The 19,124-nt window shown below is 37.8% G+C and overlaps 4 protein-coding genes and 1 non-coding gene across 5 annotated transcripts; 2 read left to right on the top strand and 3 right to left on the bottom strand.

Moving 5' to 3' along the window:
* Positions 1-3,197, top strand: LOC119995122 (glutathione S-transferase T3-like). Its single transcript, XM_038841512.1, has 6 exons — positions 1-73; positions 166-210; positions 1,469-2,046; positions 2,159-2,864; positions 2,953-3,069; positions 3,103-3,197. Exons 3-6 carry the CDS (start codon positions 1,471-1,473, stop codon positions 3,180-3,182), a joined length of 1,479 nt encoding a protein of 492 aa, XP_038697440.1. The 5' UTR covers positions 1-73; positions 166-210; positions 1,469-1,470; the 3' UTR covers positions 3,183-3,197.
* Positions 3,198-3,765: 568 nt separating this feature from the next.
* On the bottom strand, positions 3,766-4,398 carry LOC119995621. The gene is made up of 2 exons (XM_038842132.1): positions 4,249-4,398; positions 3,766-4,122 (listed from the first exon to the last, which is right to left on the bottom strand). Exons 1-2 carry the CDS (start codon positions 4,396-4,398, stop codon positions 3,766-3,768), a joined length of 507 nt encoding a protein of 168 aa, XP_038698060.1.
* Positions 4,399-4,461: 63 nt separating this feature from the next.
* On the bottom strand, positions 4,462-5,064 carry LOC119995622. Its single transcript, XM_038842133.1, has one exon. It carries the CDS (start codon positions 5,062-5,064, stop codon positions 4,462-4,464), a length of 603 nt encoding a protein of 200 aa, XP_038698061.1.
* Positions 5,065-5,840: 776 nt separating this feature from the next.
* Positions 5,841-17,595, top strand: LOC119995208 (Werner Syndrome-like exonuclease). Its single transcript, XM_038841636.1, has 2 exons — positions 5,841-6,475; positions 17,141-17,595. Exons 1-2 carry the CDS (start codon positions 5,922-5,924, stop codon positions 17,379-17,381), a joined length of 795 nt encoding a protein of 264 aa, XP_038697564.1. The 5' UTR covers positions 5,841-5,921; the 3' UTR covers positions 17,382-17,595.
* LOC119995740 lies at positions 10,505-10,609 on the bottom strand. Its single transcript, XR_005467701.1, has one exon. It is a non-coding gene; the product is annotated as a small nucleolar RNA R71 (small nucleolar RNA).
* Positions 17,596-19,124: the final 1,529 nt, after the last annotated feature.

Here is a 19,124-nt window from a genome sequence, read left to right on the forward strand (position 1 = left end):
CGTATCACGCTCTTTTGCAAACGAACAACGAGACCAGTGTCACGAATTCAATTCTTCTTGCCTTCTTCATCAAGTGAGTAGCTTCGATTTCATTCTCTTTTTTTTACCCAAATCTGTATCTGAGACCCATATTAATATACTGTTGTTCTTCTTGGCAAAATACAGAGAAGATCGGGAGTGTTTCGATTCTAGCATCTTCTTCATCAATCGGTAAGATTTTTCATTTAAATTCTTGTTATGTACCAAATTAGTTGGATCTGAGACCTATCTTTCCCTAGGGATTCTTTAGTTTAGTTGGATTTGAGAGTGTTTTGTATTTTGGTTATAGTTGAGTGTTTCGATTCTTGTCTGACATGTTTAGATTTGTTGTTTTGAGCTTATTTTTGTTTTGTGTTTTGTGCTGATTTTTTTTTATTTATATAAGTGACGAAACTACAGTATCTCCATGTACTAAGGAATTCCTGAATCTTCATGTTATAATATCATTGTCCAAAGCTTTTGTGCTTGTAATTTGGATGGTTAGATACCACTAACGAAGTCTTAACAACTCAGTTTCTTTTGGGCAGTTGCTAATGGAGCTATCCTAAAGTTCCTAACCTAGAAAGACAGTAACCTTAAGTTTAGTGTATATATATATATATATCAGCATGTTCAAAAGTCCATAGTTGAAGCTATTTATTCAGATACTTGTCCTGTCATTTTCGTTAAAAGTTGGACATATTTCCTCTTTAATGCAATATGGTACTTCATTGTCATCGTATACATGTTTGTAAATTCAATTTTAGTAAGTATTCCTTTGACTTTGTACATTCAAGAACTTTCTTCTTTGCCCACCATTGAAATTATGAACAAATTGGTAGTTTTTTAACTGTGAACTCCATGTAAATATATTTCAAGAATCAATAATACTTTTATTCTTTTGTTTGCTAATGGGGTTTTCTGGTTTTGGGAACTGAAGTGTCATTCAAAGTGGTTGATCCAACTTATGAATTATCACCAACCAATGGTAGATTGCTAGGTGGGTGGGTTTAATGATTTTATATACTCTGCAACTGCAATGACTAATTTTGGTCTAGTTTTTACATTTTCTCTGTTTGGTAGAGAACTATTGATTGCAGGAAGGGGACAAGCAATGCACGTGTGGGGTATCAAGTGTTTTGTGTGGTATAGATTGGGTTGCATGATCTGCATTCTTTATTTGAGTTTATATATTTTGTTCATAGAACTCAGGGGAAAAATTTAGGTCCATGGATTTACTGACAGTTTAATTTATTGCACATTACAAAGAAAAAATCTCATTAGCAACACCAATTTTGGTGCTGCTATTGAGATTACTTTTACTCAGTTTTTTACTTGTCATTGCACCTGGTTACATCTGTTTAAATTGTTGAAGCAGTAGTTGAGATTGTGATTCATTTTCTTACTTGTTCATGTATACTTTTTCATGTCCATCTTACACAAACTCAAGGAATGGATCCCAATTCTCCCTCACACCACCATCATGCATCGATGAGCAATGATGTTGATGATGTCAGTCAGCAACCAAGGGTCAATCCAATACAATGGCCCACTGATTTGACATTCTCCCCGTCACAAATGAATGCCGCACAAGCAGCTGCCTTTGCATCATTCTTTCAGCAGCAATTTAGTGCTCAACAACATCCATCGGTCAACCTAATGCAAGCAAATGCAACGGGACAGTTTCAAGGACCTTCTGATTCTCGAATGCCCTCCTCACAAACCGGATCCCGATCAACACAGGGGCCCAATCGAAAATCTCCTAATTGGAAGGTGAATGAGGATGTCACACTCTGTCAAGCATGGGTCAGAATTTCAGAAGACCCGATTATTGGAAATGGACAAGCTCATGATGCGTTCTGGTTTAGCATATGGACTGAATTCAAATTGCGGACGCCAGGGACAGAACGTGTTCAAAGAGCGTGCGAGAATAGATGGGCTATCATTCAAGCAGATGTTTCAAAGTGGAGGGCCATCGTGAAGAGGGTTCAAAGAGTTAGGGCAAGTGGGACTAATCCAAATGACGAGGTAAAATTGTGGTTTTTTTTTTTAATTTTACTACTAATTTATTCCCTGTATGATCATTATAGTATTTTTGGTTTAGTACATACTTGATACTTTTTTATTTCTATTTTTGCAGTGGGGAGCTGCCTTAATGGTCTTCAAAAAAGACCATGGAAGAGATTTCAAACTCATACATTGTTGGGAGATACTTCGCACATGCTCAAAATGGCATATTTCTACCGATGAGAAAGAGGCAAGGGATGTTGGCCGGGGCGGCAAAGGTGGCAATAATCGATCAAGGTTTTCGAACAGTTCTCATGGATTGCCAGTTCACAATGTCTCTGCATCATCCTCACTGGGGCTCGATGATTATCCCAATTCTTACAGCCCTACCATTGATCCTACCCGTGATCCCACACCAACATCTGAATCACCTGTTCACATGGTCGGAAACAATGATATGGTGCACATCAGTCGTGAGCCAGCCATCACTAGACCATTAGGGCGAAAAGCAGCAAAGGAGAAACGTCGTCGCAGCATAGGAACTGGATCTCAAGCGTCATCCGCTGCAAGTGAAAAGCTCTCAGCCACTGTGAATGCTTGGAGAGAATCATCAGAGAGTAGATTAGATTCACTTAAGCAAATTAGTGAGGAGCAAGCATTCCATGCGACAAAGATGGCTAAGTTGGATGCTCTAGAGAAAGCTCTCAAGATCACCACGCAGTTTGCGGATGCTGAGAAGGGGTTGTTGTCCATAGATTCAGATCTGAACAGAGATGAAATAATATCTAGGCAGCTGGCAAGGGTGAAAGATCTTGACGATTTAGACAAAGAGTTCAAAAGTAAGTGCTATTTTAAGTTTGTTCATTATATTTAATTTGTATGTCCAATTGCTATAGAGATATATGTCATTCCATGTCTGAATTACAGGGATTCGAGCATTAGAGTACTCGCCGAAAAGTGCTACAAGATTGCGTGAAGGAATGGAAGGGACGAATTTGGATCCAGTAAATCTTTACAACCGATTCAATGCATCAGATCCACCAGATGATGAACTTTAGAACAATTTGTTGAGCCACAATGTCGAATGGATTTATTTGAATGGAATACTTAATACTGTGAAGTATGAACTTGCATTTGATAATTCTAGGAATGTATAATAATGTGTACTTGCATTATCTTTCTTAAGATTGTTGGATTATGAGTGTGGAGGATTATGAGTTTGTTGAATTATTAGTTTACTGCATTACCTTGAATAATACTATTTATGAGTTTACTGCATTACCTTGAATGATACTATTTATCAATGATATTGTTTTATGAATGATACTGTTTTATGAATGATACTGTTTTATCAAAGATACTGTTTTATGAATGATATTGTTTTATAAAAGATACTGTTTTATGAATGATACTATTTTATAAAAGATACTGTTTTATGAATGATATTGTTTTATGAATATACTGTTTTATGAAAGATATTGTTTTATGAATGATACTGTTTTATGAAAGATACTGTTTTATGAATGATATTGTTTTATGAATATACTGTTTTATGAAAGATACTGGTTTATGAATGATACTGTTTTATAAAAGATACTGTTTTATGAATGATACTGTTTTATGAACATACTGCTTTATGAAAGATACTGTTTTATGAAAGATATTGTTTATGCATGCAATTTGTTATTGTTATTGCTACTGTTAATTAATTATATGCATGCACGTTTGTTCCAACAATAATTACATATGGGCAGTCTCTCCACCAAAATTATTCCAAAGATGGATCATAAGGTCATTTCGAAGCCTACCATTGACGGACCTATCACGAACTTGCTGCATGCGTGAAGATATGAAACATCCCAGCAGCCCTTCATCATGCTCAAGTAGGTCGGATGGCATTACTTCACCGAGAACAGGCTGCCATGGTTCGATATTCAAATGCCGCTCATCTTCGATGATCATAGTATGAAGAATAATGCAACAGTTCATAATATTTGTGACAGTTTCTTCATCCCAAAATCGAACCGGATCCTGAGTTATTGCCCATTTTGATTGCAACACACCGAAAGCTCTTTCGACATCCTTTCTTGCCGCTTCCTATTTTTTTGCAAAATGTTTCTCCATCTCATTTTTCGGGTGCTTGAGTGTTTGGACCAATGTGGCATAGTGAGGGTATATGCAATCAGTTAAGTAGTAGGGAATGTGATACATCCTTCCATTTACTTCGTACGAAATGTTTGGTGTTTGACATTGAATGAACCTGTCGAAAAGCGACGAGTGGTCAAGAACGGATATATCATTGTACGATCCAGGCATACCGAAGAAAGAATGCCATATCCAAAGATCTTGAGATGCAACAACCTCTAGCACCATTGTGGGCCTCCCATAGTGACCAACGTACTGGCCATGCCAGGCAGTAGGACAATTTTTCCATTCCTAGTGCATACAATCTAAAGACCCGATCATCCCTGAAAACCCACGAGATTTATTCTCATCTATCAATCGAATCAGGTCTCGTTCATTGGGAGATCTTAGATATTGCTCAGAGTACATGTCAATGATTGTCCGACAAAAGATACGAAAAGTCTCGATTGCCGTTGTCTCCGCAATGCTAAGAGCTTCATCCTCACGGTCAATGGGATTTCCGTAAGCAAGAATGCGCAAGGCTGCTGTAATTTTTTGGATGGATGTAAAACCTGCCCTACCAGTGCAATCATATTTCAACTGAAAATAAGGTTCAACCACTTCTATGTCGGCTCGAATACGATGGAACAACTCCCTTCGCATTCGGAAGCGGCGTCGAAACATGCGTTGTGGGTAAATGCAGTCCACAGCAAAGTACTTCTTGACAAGCTCGTTGTGCGCTTTGACACGATCACGATTTATGAATGTGCGTCTAGAAACTCTAGATGGCTCGTTCTCCTCTAAATCTGCAATACCTTGCTCTATCATGTTAATGTCATCAATCTCTTGTTGTTGTAGAGACAAAAATTGTTCCATAATTTGTTGTTGAAATTGCCAATTAGAAGGACCTGCCATTGATGTAGCAAAAGCTAGAGAGTGAAGAATGAGGATACAAGATGAATCAGAATGTCGTTGCTTTGGTTTATTGTTGTTGTTGAAATAGTGGGGGTAGCATTGAAAACAAAGGCCTCCATTCATTGAATTGCACTAATATAAGTACATTAATTCATAAATGATATATAGTTGAATGAGAAGTTGAATGAGAAGTTGAATGAGAAATTGGCTATTGAATGAGAAATTTCCAATTGAATGAGAATTTGATGTATTGAAATTTAATTTCACACATGCTAATAAATTCGTTGTAAATGAAACATTAAATTATTTATTTAATAATTTGAAGTATTTTATTCATATAAGAATTTATGAATTAATATAACATAATTTCATTATTATTATAGGAAATATAAAGGGAAAGTGGAGGTTGGTAGTTTGTGCTCAATGGTTTTTTTATTTTTATTATAGGAGCTATTGAGGGAAAGTGAATGTTGGTTGTTCTCAAGAAATGGTAAAGCTTGTACCATTGTGAGAGTCTACGAACTACACACTCCAAAAGACATTGAGTGCACAAATTTTGAGACAATATCAAGTGTGTATCAAGGACATCCATTGTGGATGCTCTTAATAGACTACACATTTCACCAAGCCTTTGTTCTTTTTGACCTTTGGGCTCATGAATTGTGCCAGTTTATGCATTCATGGAAGGCCCATTGAAGAAGTGGGAAAATTTCAAGCAACTCCCGCGTGCGAGGCTATCGTGACGTGACGTGACCTGCCGCTGTTCAGTATAACTGACCACTCTCCTAATTTCCTTATCACACACGCCTTTCATCTTTTTCTGTCTCTGCAAACCCTAGCTTTTCCGCAAATCGACAATGGTGATCTTCCATTTCCCCGTCGACAATGAGAATCACGTTATCTACGATATTAACTTCTACTCGGACACCATCAGCACACTCGTGACGGACTCCCCAGCCATGGTCGATCGGTGGATCTCCGATACCAACCCAGACCATTACGACATCTTCGTCGGCCTGGACGTCGAGTGGCGCCCGTCTTTCAACCGCAACATCTACAACCCCGTGGCCACTCTCCAGCTATGCGTCTCCCACCGCTGTCTTATCTACCAGATCATGCGCTCAGTCTACATGCCTGACTCCTTGGAACAATTTCTTGGTGATCGTCATCATTTATTTGTGGGCGTTGGCATAGACAGTGACGTTGAGAAACTGACGAGGGACTATGGTCTGAGTGTGGCTCGTACAGCTGATCTGAGGACGGAGGCGGCGGAGCGGACGGGGATATGGGAGCTGAGGAACGCAGGGTTGAGTCAGCTGACTGGAGAGGTGCTGGGGAAGGATTTGTATAAGCCGAGGGAGATCACGTTGAGCCGGTGGGACAGCCAGGAGCTGACTCCAGAGCAAGTGAGGTATGCTTGTCTTGATGCGTTTCTGTCGTGGCAGATCGGGTATAATATTATTCCTGGTTGGGAATGGTAAGTTTCTGGTGGTGATTCTGGTTTAGTTTGGAATTTTGGATACGGGTTTAGGGATAGTACTAGCTAGACTTTGTTGCGCTTTGAATGGGAAGTGGAAACCTTATGGTTGGTTGTTTTTGCTGATGCCAGACTTTTTTTGGTTGTGTTTCCCTTATCTACCTTTTTTTCAATGGTTCTTGGCTTCTTGCATCTCTTTTTTTGAAAGTTCTGAAACTTTCAAACGAAATGCAGAATAGTCCTGCTATTTGCGCCCCAGATGTTGACAATCTTAGTTTTATCATAGAGATCTTATTTTCATGTGTGGTACTAGCCAGCCTTCTTTCTTTCGCTCTAATTATTCATTTTTTTTGGTAATTTTATTTAATTTTTAGAAGTAAAGTAAATTTTTGGTGATGTGGATTAGCTTCTTTGGAGTTTGATCTGTGTTCCCCCATTATTCATTCCTTGCCGAGCACGTTTGTTCTATTAGTGCTTCTTATTTTTGAACCATTATGATATATTTATCTGATCACACGATCCCATTTTGGTGTCAATAGATTTGCTCAAACTTGGTATCAGTTGCTTATAGCAAAGTCTCTTGAATCTGTTGTTTTTATTCCTTATTTGAGAAATTTATTCTGGGGTAGCCATACAAGATCAAAAAACATGAGAATTTAGTGAGAACAGGAAAGGATAATTGGAAGGTTTAGGCTTAAATATGATTGAGTGGCAAAATGGGTTTTCATCTGGTGGGATTTAGATGTATAAACTGAAGCTGGTAAAATATGTGTGTAGGTTTTTGTTGTAGTGTTGTTTTTGATGGCTTATGCTGTCATTTGAACCTGGAATGATTCCTGAAAATATCGACTGCTTATGAGAAAGGGAAAAGAAGAAACCTTCTTTAGTTAATTGTTTGACTGATCTTTATTGTCGAATTCGCATCATATAAAATGACATGCCCGCATTAACAGTTGGGGCTTGTCTCTTCTAGTTGAGTTGAGTTGACCAATAGCTTGACTGCTGCAAACTTTTATATATATTATGAATATAAAGAGTACTGTTGTAATGGGCCAAAGTTTGCAGCCCTAATGAAGGTTATGAACTGTCCATGAGCATCTGAAACAGAGAAGTCTTGAGTAATTTTGGAATTTTCCTAGACGAAGCATGGTGGAACATGTATGGGGTCAGGTTATGAATGTTGCAAAGGTATTTCTGTAAGTTACTTGACAAGCAATTTTGATACCTACTCTGAGGCAGTTGTGTATGTAGCTGTGCTGAACTCTTGGGCCGTACCAAAGTGGACAATACCTAGCTCTCGGTTGGTATTATCCAGCTGAGCTTATTGGGCCGGTTAACATGTTGGTGGTTACTGGTTACAGCTCAAGGGACAAAATAGTGAGGCCGATGAATCCTTAGTCGGCCCAAAGTGGATGAGGAACATGTAGGTGGTTAAAGCCCAAGGGACAGTGGGATAGTATCTTCTTTTAAATTGGGCATAATAATGCTTAGGTGCAACTATTAAACGAGTACTGTATTGTTTCATAGGGTCTCTACAACAAAAAACGGGTCCTCAATGGCATCTTGGTTTTTTATCTGAACTACAAAAAAAATAATAAAATCAGACTGATTTGGCAATAGAGCAATGTTGAGGCGAAATTCTGCTCTAGGTGGGCGTCTGGGGTGAGACCCAGCGTTCCACCATCGAGACAGAATTCCCAAACATTGAAGGCTGGAAATGGACCATACCGACGGACATTTTATGGTCGGTTTTTCATGCAATTGTTTTACAAACAGTGGGTTTCAGTGTGCAAATAACCGACCAATAACAGTCCAAGCCAGACCCACATATACACGTCGCAAACTTGACTCCTTAGAGTGGCTGGAGCACCAACATCAATATTCAAAACTCAAAAAGCGTTTGGAAGTGCTACATGATGTGTCAAATATATACATACATTTGTGCATCCTTTACACATAAGTTCATTGCATTTTGAGTTGATTAAGAGTTAATATTGCCTAAGAAAGCTATATTTGCATATTGTAGGTGTCAAGGCAAGAAAGGGAGGAAAAGAGTGCAAAATGAAGATTTGGAGCCCAGTACTGATTTCCGATCGATCGGCCATATTCCCGATCGATCGGACCTGCCAAAACACCTAAAAATATCATCGAGACAGATTGTATTTCCGATCGATCGGACTATTCCCGATCGATCGGAGTACTATTCACAGCACTGCGCAGTTTCGCGGAAAAGACCCGAATTCACGTGTTTCTAAGCCAAAACGACCCCAACTTGTTTTGGAAACGACATAAGAGTTTGGAGAAGTATAAAAGGACATAAGATAGGGTTTTGGAGGAGAGTTGGGAGGCTGGGGAGCTGGATTTCGTGCTGCCTCCATGGGAGAGCTTGGAGGTCACCTTGGAGCTTGGAGAAGAAGAGGATCTACAAGGGGGTTTCCTCTCTCCTTTTCTATCCTAGTTTATATGGTTGATTTCCTTTGTTTAATGATGTATTTTGCTTCCATGAGTGGCTAGATTTCCTACTAGGGTCTTAATGTAACCAAACCTTGAAGATTCAATAAACTTGATTTCCTTATTTCTTGATTTCTCTTTCTCTCTTGATTGTCTATGGGTGTGATTAATGCTTTTGAGTGTTTGGCCATCATTCAATTGAATTGCTGCCTAGATTGAGACCGGAAGGAGATATCTAGGGTTTGCCTCAAGCCATAGATGACATAGGGTGCATGAACCATAGGAATATAGGTTTATGACTTATGCAATTGCTAAATGATTTCCATAGTTCGTAATGAGTTTTTGATATATTAATCCAATTGTTAGGAATAACAGGGATTTATATTGAAAATACATTTGATGTATCTAGGAATAGAACATTGAATAGGTTGAGAAATCGATTGTCATTATTGAGAGATGAATTAGGGATTAAGGAATCAAGGGAATTGAATTGGATAGGTGAGGTGAAGTTAAGTACCCTAGTGCTTTCCATCCTTCATTTCATATTTGTGTTTGATTTGTTTTTGTTCTTTTTAATTAGTTTAGTAAAAATCAAAAACCAATCGCTAATCATTTTCTCCAATTTACATAATTGTAGCTTGTTTGACATTGATTTCTTTTGCCAACACATCCCTAGTGGAAACGATAATTTACTCATCTTTATATTACTTGTGCGATTTGTGCGCTTGCAATTAAATCCATATCAAGTTTTTGGCGCCGTTGCCGGGGATTGAGGCAATTGTTTTTTGTGTCAAATTAGGTTTTCAATTGTGTTAATTGATTTTTATTTTTCTGTAGAAATTCTTTCTCTTGTTTGTTTTTTGTGTCAAATTAGGTTTTCAATTGTGTTAATTGGTTTTTATTTTTCTGTAGAAATTCTTTCTCTTGTATGAGCTTGGGAAGACGTTCTATTAATCCAGAATTAATTGGTATTGATTTGGAGATTGAAAGGACTCTTCACAATCTTAGACGGGAGCTTACTAATAATCAAATGGAAGGCATGGGAGACAATCAAGAAAGGGGGAATGTTGGTGATCTTGGTGGAGGTGCTAATGGAAGAAATGGTGATGAAGCGGTTGAAAACCCTCCTAGGCAATTTGATCCTCGATCTCTTGAGGATTGTGCTAAGCCTACTTGGGATACAAACCCTTCAAGCATCCGCTATCCTCCTATCAATGCTACTAATTTTGAGATCAAGCCGGCTATCATCAACATTATCTCTAATTCGGTGGTTTTCTATGGTCTTCCTCATGAAGAGCCCAATGTCCATCTTCGCTCTTTCTTGCATGTGTGCACTACTTTTGGGATTCACGGAGCTTCTAAGGATGCTATTCTCTTGAGGTTATTTCCATTCTCTTTGAGGGATAAAGCTAAGGCATGGTTGATGTCACTTCCTCCCAATTCCATTATTACATGGGATGAGCTTTCAGAGCAATTTCTATCTAAATTTTTCCCTCCGGCGAAAGCGGTTGAAATCCGGAATGATATCATGACTTTCTCCCAATTTGATCTTGAATCTTTCCATGAAGCTTGGGAGAGGTTCAAAGCTATCTTGAGGAGTTGTCCCAATCACGGACTTGCGGAGTGGATTGTTTATCAAGCTTTTTATTCCGGATTGAGTATGTCCACGAGGCAAATGTTAGATGCAGCTGCGGGTGGTTCATTTATGACTAAATCTCAAGAGGATGCTCGAACTTTGCTTGAGAAGGTTGCCAAGACAAATACTTCTTGGCCTACGGAGAGGCTACCACAAAGGCAAGGTAATTCAAGAGATGCCGATGTGATGACCGTCTTGGCCGCTATGGCTAAAAAGATTGACGCTTTAACGGTGAATTCTCATCAAGGAGTGCATGCGGTTCAAGGAATGCCTTTCGTATCTTGTGATTATTGTGGTGCTAGCCATCAAACCGGAGAATGTTTGATTACTAATGCATCTTCTTCTCAAAGCAAGCAAGCTAATGATATTGGAGGTGGGCATTACAATCGGCCAAGAAATGATCCATACTCAAATTTCTACAATCCGGGATTTAGAAATTATCCAAATTTTTCTTGGAGCAACAATCAAAACGTGCAAAACCCTCCTCCTCAACAAATGCAGCCCCAAGAGAAGAAGAGGGACATTGATGAAATGTTTGCTAAGATGGTCGGGAGTATGGAGGCATTAGCCAACAACACAAACAACTTCATCAGCAAGACTGATTCTGCATTACAAACCCAAGCATCACTGATTCACAATCAAGGGGCTTCCATTAGAAATCTTGAGATACAAGTGGGGCAATTAGCTAATGCTTTATTTTCTAGAGAAAAAGGGGGACTTCCTAGCCAAACGGAAGTGAATCCGAAAGGGAAGGATCATTGTTATGCTATTACTCTACGGAATGGTAATCTTGTGAAAACTGCTGCCGATCTAGATGCTGAAAAAGCGAAAAAACTGAAAGATGAAGAATTGCAGAAAAATGCAGTTGAGGAAGGACAGAGCTCAAATCCGATCGATCGGACCTCAACTCCGATCGATCGGACCACTACATCAGAAATTGAAAATGGGACAGAGCCTAACTCCGATCGATCGGTCCCAATTCCGATCGATCGGACCACTGTAGCCCAGAATGAGAAAGTTGAAAAAATGCAGAAAAGCAAGAATTTGGAGTCTCGATATGCAATTGAAATGGATTGGCCCGATAGTTCATTGCCAGCACCTCCGGTTAAAGCGTATGCGCCTCCAATTCCTTTTCCACAAAGGTTGAAGAAAACCAAGAATGATTCTCAATTCTCAAAATTCCTTGAGGTGTTCAAGAAATTGCAGATCAATATACCTTTTGCAGAAGCTTTGGAGCAAATGCCTAGCTATGTCAAGTTTATGAAGGAAATTCTTTCTAAGAAGCGGAGGTTGAAGGATTATGAGAGTGTCCAATTAACGGAGGAGTGTAGTGCCATCGTGCAGCAAAAGCTTCCAATTAAGAAGAAAGATCCAGGAAGTTTCACCATTCCTTGCACCATTGGTAGTACGGTAATTGAAAGGGCGCTATGTGATTTGGGAGCTAGTATCAACTTGATGCCACTATCAATAGCCAAGCTCATTGGTTTGCATGAGATTAGTCCAACCACAGTGTCTTTGCAAATGGCGGATAGATCTATCAAGTATCCTATTGGCATGGTAGAGGATGTCTTAGTGAAGGTGGGTGATCTTATGTTTCCGGTTGATTTTCTTATTTTGGATATGGAGGCCAACCCCACTACTCCTATCATCTTGGGAAGACCATTCTTGAGCACCGGGAGAGCTTTGATAGATGTTGAAAAAGGGAAGCTTACTTTGAGAGGTGCGGGAGGTGACCAAATCACTTTTAAAGTGTTTGGAACTAGGAGGCAAGAGGAGATTTCTCAACAATGCCTCCAAGTAGAGTATATTGACATGATCATCCCCGACACTCTTGAGAAGGAAGTTCCATATATTCCGGTGGAAGTTCTTTTAGGCAAAAATTCCAAGGTTGAGCATGAAGTTCCCAAGACAGCCTCACAAGCTGCAATTGAAGTTCAAAAGCCTCAAATTGAAGATCCCACGGAGAAGAAAAAGAAGAGCAAGAAAAAAAAGAAGAGGAAAACCAAGAAAATGAAGAAAAATGTCTATCCTAAGGAAATGGTGGTGATGAAAGCTTATGCTCCTTGCATGGCACCTAAGCAATCAAATGTCAATCCTAAGAAGCCATCAAGGGGAGTCTACACCACAACCCTCAAGGATCCCGGTTGAATTCACAAAGGGGAGTCGGGCTGAAGACTTTAAACCAAGCGCTTTCGGGAGGCAACCCAGGTTGTATTATTCTATCCCTATCTTTTTAGTTTTATTTTCACCTATTACATGCATTGAGGACATTGCATATTTTAAGTGTGAGGGTGGAAATTTAGGTTTCTAGTTTTTGTTAAATAATAAAATTTTTGACAGGTTTCTAGTTTTTGTTAAATAATAAAATTTTTGACTTCCAATTTAGGTTTCTAGTTTTTGTTAAATAATAAAATTTTTGACTTCAAATGCCTTATGTCATGTCACTCTTGAGTGTATTTGGATGAATTTTGTGATCCTTGAAGCATTGATGGATCTTGCTATGGACATTCTTTCCAATTGAGTTTTCCTATCTTGATCATTGTTTTGTCCATTGTGCCTTTGTGAATATGGAACACTTGATTGTGGGGTATGAAATATGACTTGACTTTGGCATTTGCGGTTGTTTGAGATCAATTTGATTCTAAGTAGCACTACTTGAGCAATTAAAAAGAGAAAAAAAATATATAGAAAAGAAAAAAAAAATAGAAAAGAGAAGAAAAAAAATTGTGTTTATTAATAAATGGTTTCTTTCATAAGTTCTCTGCTGAGTAACCGGGCCTCTTGCCTAGCAAGCAATGAGTTTCGCGTAAAAAGGTAGGAAATGAATGTTCGAGTACCTTGGTGACTAGTTTAACCTCGTAGCCTTTTTGACTTGGGTAATTAGATCCGTTGGGGTGTCTTAACACCTAGTGCCCTAAGCCAACTGGATTGGGAGTCATTGGTCGAAAGCTCGTTACATGAGTCATTTAGAAAGCTTAAGGAGGTTGAACATTGCACAAGTCACCTTTGAGAAGAAAAAGAAAAAAAAAAATGTGAATAAGAATGAAGTTTGAATAAATGCTCATTGTATTTGCTTTTGGATTCTTATTGTTCTTGGAAGACTACATGGCCATTGTTTAGGTCACTTTGAAGCCAAATATCAAGTGAAATCCATTATGTGCATCAATTCTAGAATTTATAAGCAAAGTGGATGAGATAAGATTCTTGAAGGAATGCCTTTATTGGTTTGAATGCCCTAATGTTTGGTTTGTTAATGTGGATAGGGTTGCAATTGTGAATCCGTTTTATACTCTTGTTGATGACATGAATTTTGGCATTGAATTTGTTTAATGTTTGTGGGTATCATTCTGGTAAACCCTCAGGAGACACAACTCCTCCTACTAGGGACACCTAGGGGTTTAAAGGCTTGTGGCACATGCTAAGTGTCATCGTGAGCCCTACGAAAGTGGCATAGATTAGTTGCTTATTTGGAGTAGGTCTTTGTTGTTTTATTTTTCATTTGAGCTTAACAGAAAATACTCTTTCCCTCTATTCATTCTCAACTTGCTCGAGGACGAGCAAAGGTTAAGTGTGGGGGTGTTTGATGTGTCAAATATATACATACATTTGTGCATCCTTTACACATAAGTTCATTGCATTTTGAGTTGATTAAGAGTTAATATTGCCTAAGAAAGCTATATTTGCATATTGTAGGTGTCAAGGCAAGAAAGGGAGGAAAAGAGTGCAAAATGAAGATTTGGAGCCCAGTACTGATTTCCGATCGATCGGCCATATTCCCGATCGATCGGACCTGCCAAAACACCTAAAAATATCATCGAGACAGATTGTATTTCCGATCGATCGGACTATTCCCGATCGATCGGAGTACTATTCACAGCACTGCGCAGTTTCGCGGAAAAGACCCGAATTCACGTGTTTCTAAGCCAAAACGACCCCAACTTGTTTTGGAAACGACATAAGAGTTTGGAGAAGTATAAAAGGACATAAGATAGGGTTTTGGAGGAGAGTTGGGAGGCTGGGGAGCTGGATTTCGTGCTGCCTCCATGGGAGAGCTTGGAGGTCACCTTGGAGCTTGGAGAAGAAGAGGATCTACAAGGGGGTTTCCTCTCTCCTTTTCTATCCTAGTTTATATGGTTGATTTCCTTTGTTTAATGATGTATTTTGCTTCCATGAGTGGCTAGATTTCCTACTAGGGTCTTAATGTAACCAAACCTTGAAGATTCAATAAACTTGATTTCCTTATTTCTTGATTTCTCTTTCTCTCTTGATTGTCTATGGGTGTGATTAATGCTTTTGAGTGTTTGGCCATCATTCAATTGAATTGCTGCCTAGATTGAGACCGGAAGGAGATATCTAGGGTTTGCCTCAAGCCATAGATGACATAGGGTGCATGAACCATAGGAATATAGGTTTATGACTTATGCAATTGCTAAATGATTTCCATAGTTCGTAATGAGTTTTTGATATATTAATCCAATTGTTAGGAATAACAGGGATTTATATTGAAAATACATTTGATGTATCTAGGAATAGAACATTGAATAGGTTGAGAAATCGATTGTCATTATTGAGAGATGAATTAGGGATTAAGGAATCAAGGGAATTGAATTGGATAGGTGAGGTGAAGTTAAGTACCCTAGTGCTTTCCATCCTTCATTTCATATTTGTGTTTGATTTGTTTTTGTTCTTTTTAATTAGTTTAGTAAAAATCAAAAACCAATCGCTAATCATTTTCTCCAATTTACATAATTGTAGCTTGTTTGACATTGATTTCTTTTGCCAACACATCCCTAGTGGAAACGATAATTTACTCATCTTTATATTACTTGTGCGATTTGTGCGCTTGCAATTAAATCCATATCACTACACCACGGACTTCTCTGATTCGTGAAAATTCTTCTGCTCCTTTTTTTTGGCACTACGTATATATATATACATAACACTTCTCAAAGTGCTCACGACTGAGATTGAAATTAGTTTTAAAAGAGAAGAAAAATATAGATGAAAGTTTACGACACTAGTAAATGGATGACAAAATTACAATTGCCCAAGTGGGTTGACTAGTATTAGTCCACGACATGATGATGAAGGGTCATGGACCGACCAAATAGGCGGGGTGGACAAGTTTTATATGGATTGGGATTGACAGGGGTTTTGATCCCTCTGCGCTAAAAAAACACACAACAATTTTTATTTTTATTATTTTTCGTATGTTTAGGAATTTCTTGTTTTAATGCTTTGATTAGGTTTCATTTCGCTTGTCAAAGATATCAACAAAATCTTTGATATTTTTGACAAATGAACAAAATCTTTGAATTTGTCAAAGATATCTACAAAATATCAATGATATCTTTGACAAATCAACAAAATCTTTGAATTTGTCAAAGATATCAACAACATCTTTGATTTACTTTATTGACATTATTTTTCTTACTTTTCCTTTCTAACGCCTATATAAAGGCATGTTGTACACAATCAACATATAGTGAAATACAGATCCTTTCACTTCTCTACCAGCCTCAACAGGAGTGGCTTCGATACCATGTTAGAGAAGTGAAAGGATCTGTATTTTCGTTGACAGAATTGACATCGCTATTTAAAATTGTTGATATCTTTGACATCGCTATTTAAAATTGTTAACTCTTATGAAAGAGCGGCTTTTGTCACAAAGGGGAGAAGACAAACCAGAAATTCTTGTCCAAGATGATGGGAGTCAGGATTACGGATTGAGATTCCAAAATCTTATTGAGGAAGGCAGCCCAATGAATTCTTAGATTGTATGAAGAAGGTCGAATATGTATTTGGAGAACCAATCTATGATGACTATGAAGATGAGATAGATGATATCTATTCATTGTTGTGAAACAGGACCCTCGCAAACCAAGTAGATAATAGAAAAATAAACACAGAACAATGAAAAAAAAGAAGAAGAACACAAGATTTACATGATTCGGCAAGAGTGCCTATGTTCACAGAGTCCATGACTTTTTTCTCTATGAGAATTTAAATTGTACAATTTTACTAAGGTTTACCCCTTTTATATTAACTATCTAAGTACTCGAAAAATAAATTATAACCCCATACTAAAAATAACGAATATTTGATTTCGAATTGGCTTTCTTATCCACGCTTCGCGTACATGATGTACACACTTGACTGACTCCACCACCAACAACGATCAGAAAGCACTTGCAAGTGGTGCGCCATCGATCAGACTCACTTAATTTGCGAAAAATCCTTCTGCGCCTTTTGGGCGCTATATATATACTTGTGTATATCTATGACTTCCGACATACATTCAAAGCACGTACACAGAGAGTGCAAGAAGCTGCTGCATATCTGGCTAATAATTCAGTTAGCTAGTCATGAATAAGTAAAGATTATATTGTTTTCTCTTTCTGAATCAAACAATTCACCATGCGTGCATCCATTTTTAACATTCTCTTTAATTAATTATTGACAAAACCCAATTAATTCTTTCTTGTTTCCATTTTTCTTCTTTTGTCTTGCAGTTCAAGCAAGAAGTGGTTAGTACTCCTAGTCATTGCTGTTGGATCAGTACTAGTGTTAATGTCAAATATTGCTATTGATGATAATCTACAGAAGAGAATGTGGAGTAGCAGTGGCCATATTGATCATTACTCTCAATCTCAATATCGTAGTCGTAAACTTCTATACCATCATGTTGTTACTGGTAGTCCGAGTGCCCGTGCTGGACAGTGGGCTCAGGCTCAAGCTCAAGCACTCCCTTAGTCAGTCATGGTTCAGAAGGTTGTGGACGTCCATCTCCTAAGTCTTAACTTAAGTGAAAACATGATGTTGTTTTTGTTTGATGTTACCATGTATATGTGCAAAACATTGTTGCTTGTGGTCATCAGTCCCTTAGAAATAATTCCATCAGTCGAATAATTCTGTATTTTTATCTACAAATTTGTGTGTAATTGAATTGGGACTAATATCAGACGTTTGGTACTAATTTATTTTCTTAACTTTCAAGCTTCATTTATGTTTAAAAAAAAAATTAAAAGCTTCCTTTTTACAAATTTTGAAGATCAGCTTTGGGCCGGACCGGCCCACCAGATTGGTTTTATATAAGGAAAAAAGACGCCATCCTATCTTTTAGATAATGAGGTGTATTTAATTAAAAATGGAATGTATATAACGCTTATCCTTTTAAGATTGCTCCTGGATTTCGTATAGTGAAATTTATGTATATGGTCTCTACACCAAAAACACGAGTGGCTACTCAATAGTGGGGGGAGCACCAGCAACAATACGAAAATTATAAATAACATTTTTTTTTCAAAGGATTCGAATGCATATTTCGAGGGAGGGGACGCAAGTACACAATTTGAACTACTCGTGTTTTTTAGAACCTTCATACGGCCCATTTCGGTTGGTATATATTGAATTTAAAAATTATTGTACCAACCAAAAAAAGGGCTACAGGAGCAACAAGTGGTTAGTACTCCTAAACCCTATATATATATATATATATATATATATATATATTCCACCGGATGTTCAAAACATAAAAAAAAATTAAGAGAAAAGCAGCTGCATCTGGCTAATGGATCACCATCAGCTCAGCTAGTCATGAATTTGTAATATTATTGTTTTTTTTTTGTTTATGAATTAATAAACAGTCTCACCATCTCAACTTAATTTTTCCAATCCCATTATTATTGACAAAGCCCAATTCTTGTTTTCTTCTTCTTCTGTTTTTTTGCAGATGTTCAGACAAGAAGTCGTTACTCCTAGTCATTGCTGTTGGATCAGTGCTATTACTCTTGTCCGTGTCGAATACCATTGCAGATGATCCACAAGAGAAAATGGGGGATGGTCGCCATATTGGTCGTAGACTTATGTCTCGTCGTCATTTTTGCATTGCTGCCTGCGGTGGTCGGAGTTTTCATGCTGGACACACTACAAGAAATTAGCGATTTACCAACCGTTACATCGGTTGGAAATCTGAGAAAAATCGGTTGGAAGTCGTATTTTCCAACCGATATATATCGGTTGGTAAAAATGTCGTCGAAAATTATGTTCCAATCGATTTTTTAATCGGTCGGTAATTTTCAACCAATATTGTCATTGCAAAAATATTGCATTCTGTTGGAATATTTTTTGGTAGGTACCGTAATTTTTCGTTGGAAAAAGTACAAAAAATCTGTTTTAAATATTTTATATACAATGAAAATTAATTATCCACAATAATTATTACCAACTGATATTTCGGTTGGTATATATTGAATTTAAAAATTATTGTACCAACCGAAAATACTGTTGCAAAGCAAGATAAAGATACTGCTTATCTATACCAACCGAAATAGCAGTTGGTACGGTTACAATAAAATAAAAAATTAAATTTAATTATACTTTATGTCACCTGTAAAAAAATCTTCCAAAATAAATCTAAAAGCAATTAAGATACAATTTCATCAAATAATTCAGTATAACAAATAGTATAACATGCATGTATGCAGAACATTGGTG

The sequence above is a fragment of the Tripterygium wilfordii genome, chromosome 3, assembly GCF_013401445.1.
Source record: "Tripterygium wilfordii isolate XIE 37 chromosome 3, ASM1340144v1, whole genome shotgun sequence".
Taxonomy (NCBI): domain Eukaryota; kingdom Viridiplantae; phylum Streptophyta; class Magnoliopsida; order Celastrales; family Celastraceae; genus Tripterygium; species Tripterygium wilfordii.

What these genes read in the sequence shown, in the direction of transcription:
- LOC119995122 (XM_038841512.1), top strand. Translation starts at nt 1,471, where the DNA reads ATGGATCCCAATTCTCCCTCACACCACCATCATGCATCGATGAGCAAT. An exon ending in TTTAGACAAAGAGTTCAAAA is followed by an intron (nt 2,865 to 2,952) that starts GTAAGTGCTATT and finishes TCTGAATTACAG; the next exon opens with GGATTCGAGCATTAGAGTAC. An exon ending in CAATGCATCAGATCCACCAG is followed by an intron (nt 3,070 to 3,102) that starts ATGATGAACTTT and finishes TGTTGAGCCACA; the next exon opens with ATGTCGAATGGATTTATTTG.
- LOC119995621 (XM_038842132.1), bottom strand. Translation starts at nt 4,398, where the DNA reads ATGGTGCTAGAGGTTGTTGCATCTCAAGATCTTTGGATATGGCATTCT. An exon ending in CACCAAACATTTCGTACGAA is followed by an intron (nt 4,123 to 4,248) that starts GTAAATGGAAGG and finishes GCAAAAAAATAG; the next exon opens with GAAGCGGCAAGAAAGGATGT.
- LOC119995622 (XM_038842133.1), bottom strand. Translation starts at nt 5,064, where the DNA reads ATGGCAGGTCCTTCTAATTGGCAATTTCAACAACAAATTATGGAACAA.
- LOC119995208 (XM_038841636.1), top strand. Translation starts at nt 5,922, where the DNA reads ATGGTGATCTTCCATTTCCCCGTCGACAATGAGAATCACGTTATCTAC. An exon ending in CTGACTCCAGAGCAAGTGAG is followed by an intron (nt 6,476 to 17,140) that starts GTATGCTTGTCT and finishes TTTGTCTTGCAG; the next exon opens with TTCAAGCAAGAAGTGGTTAG.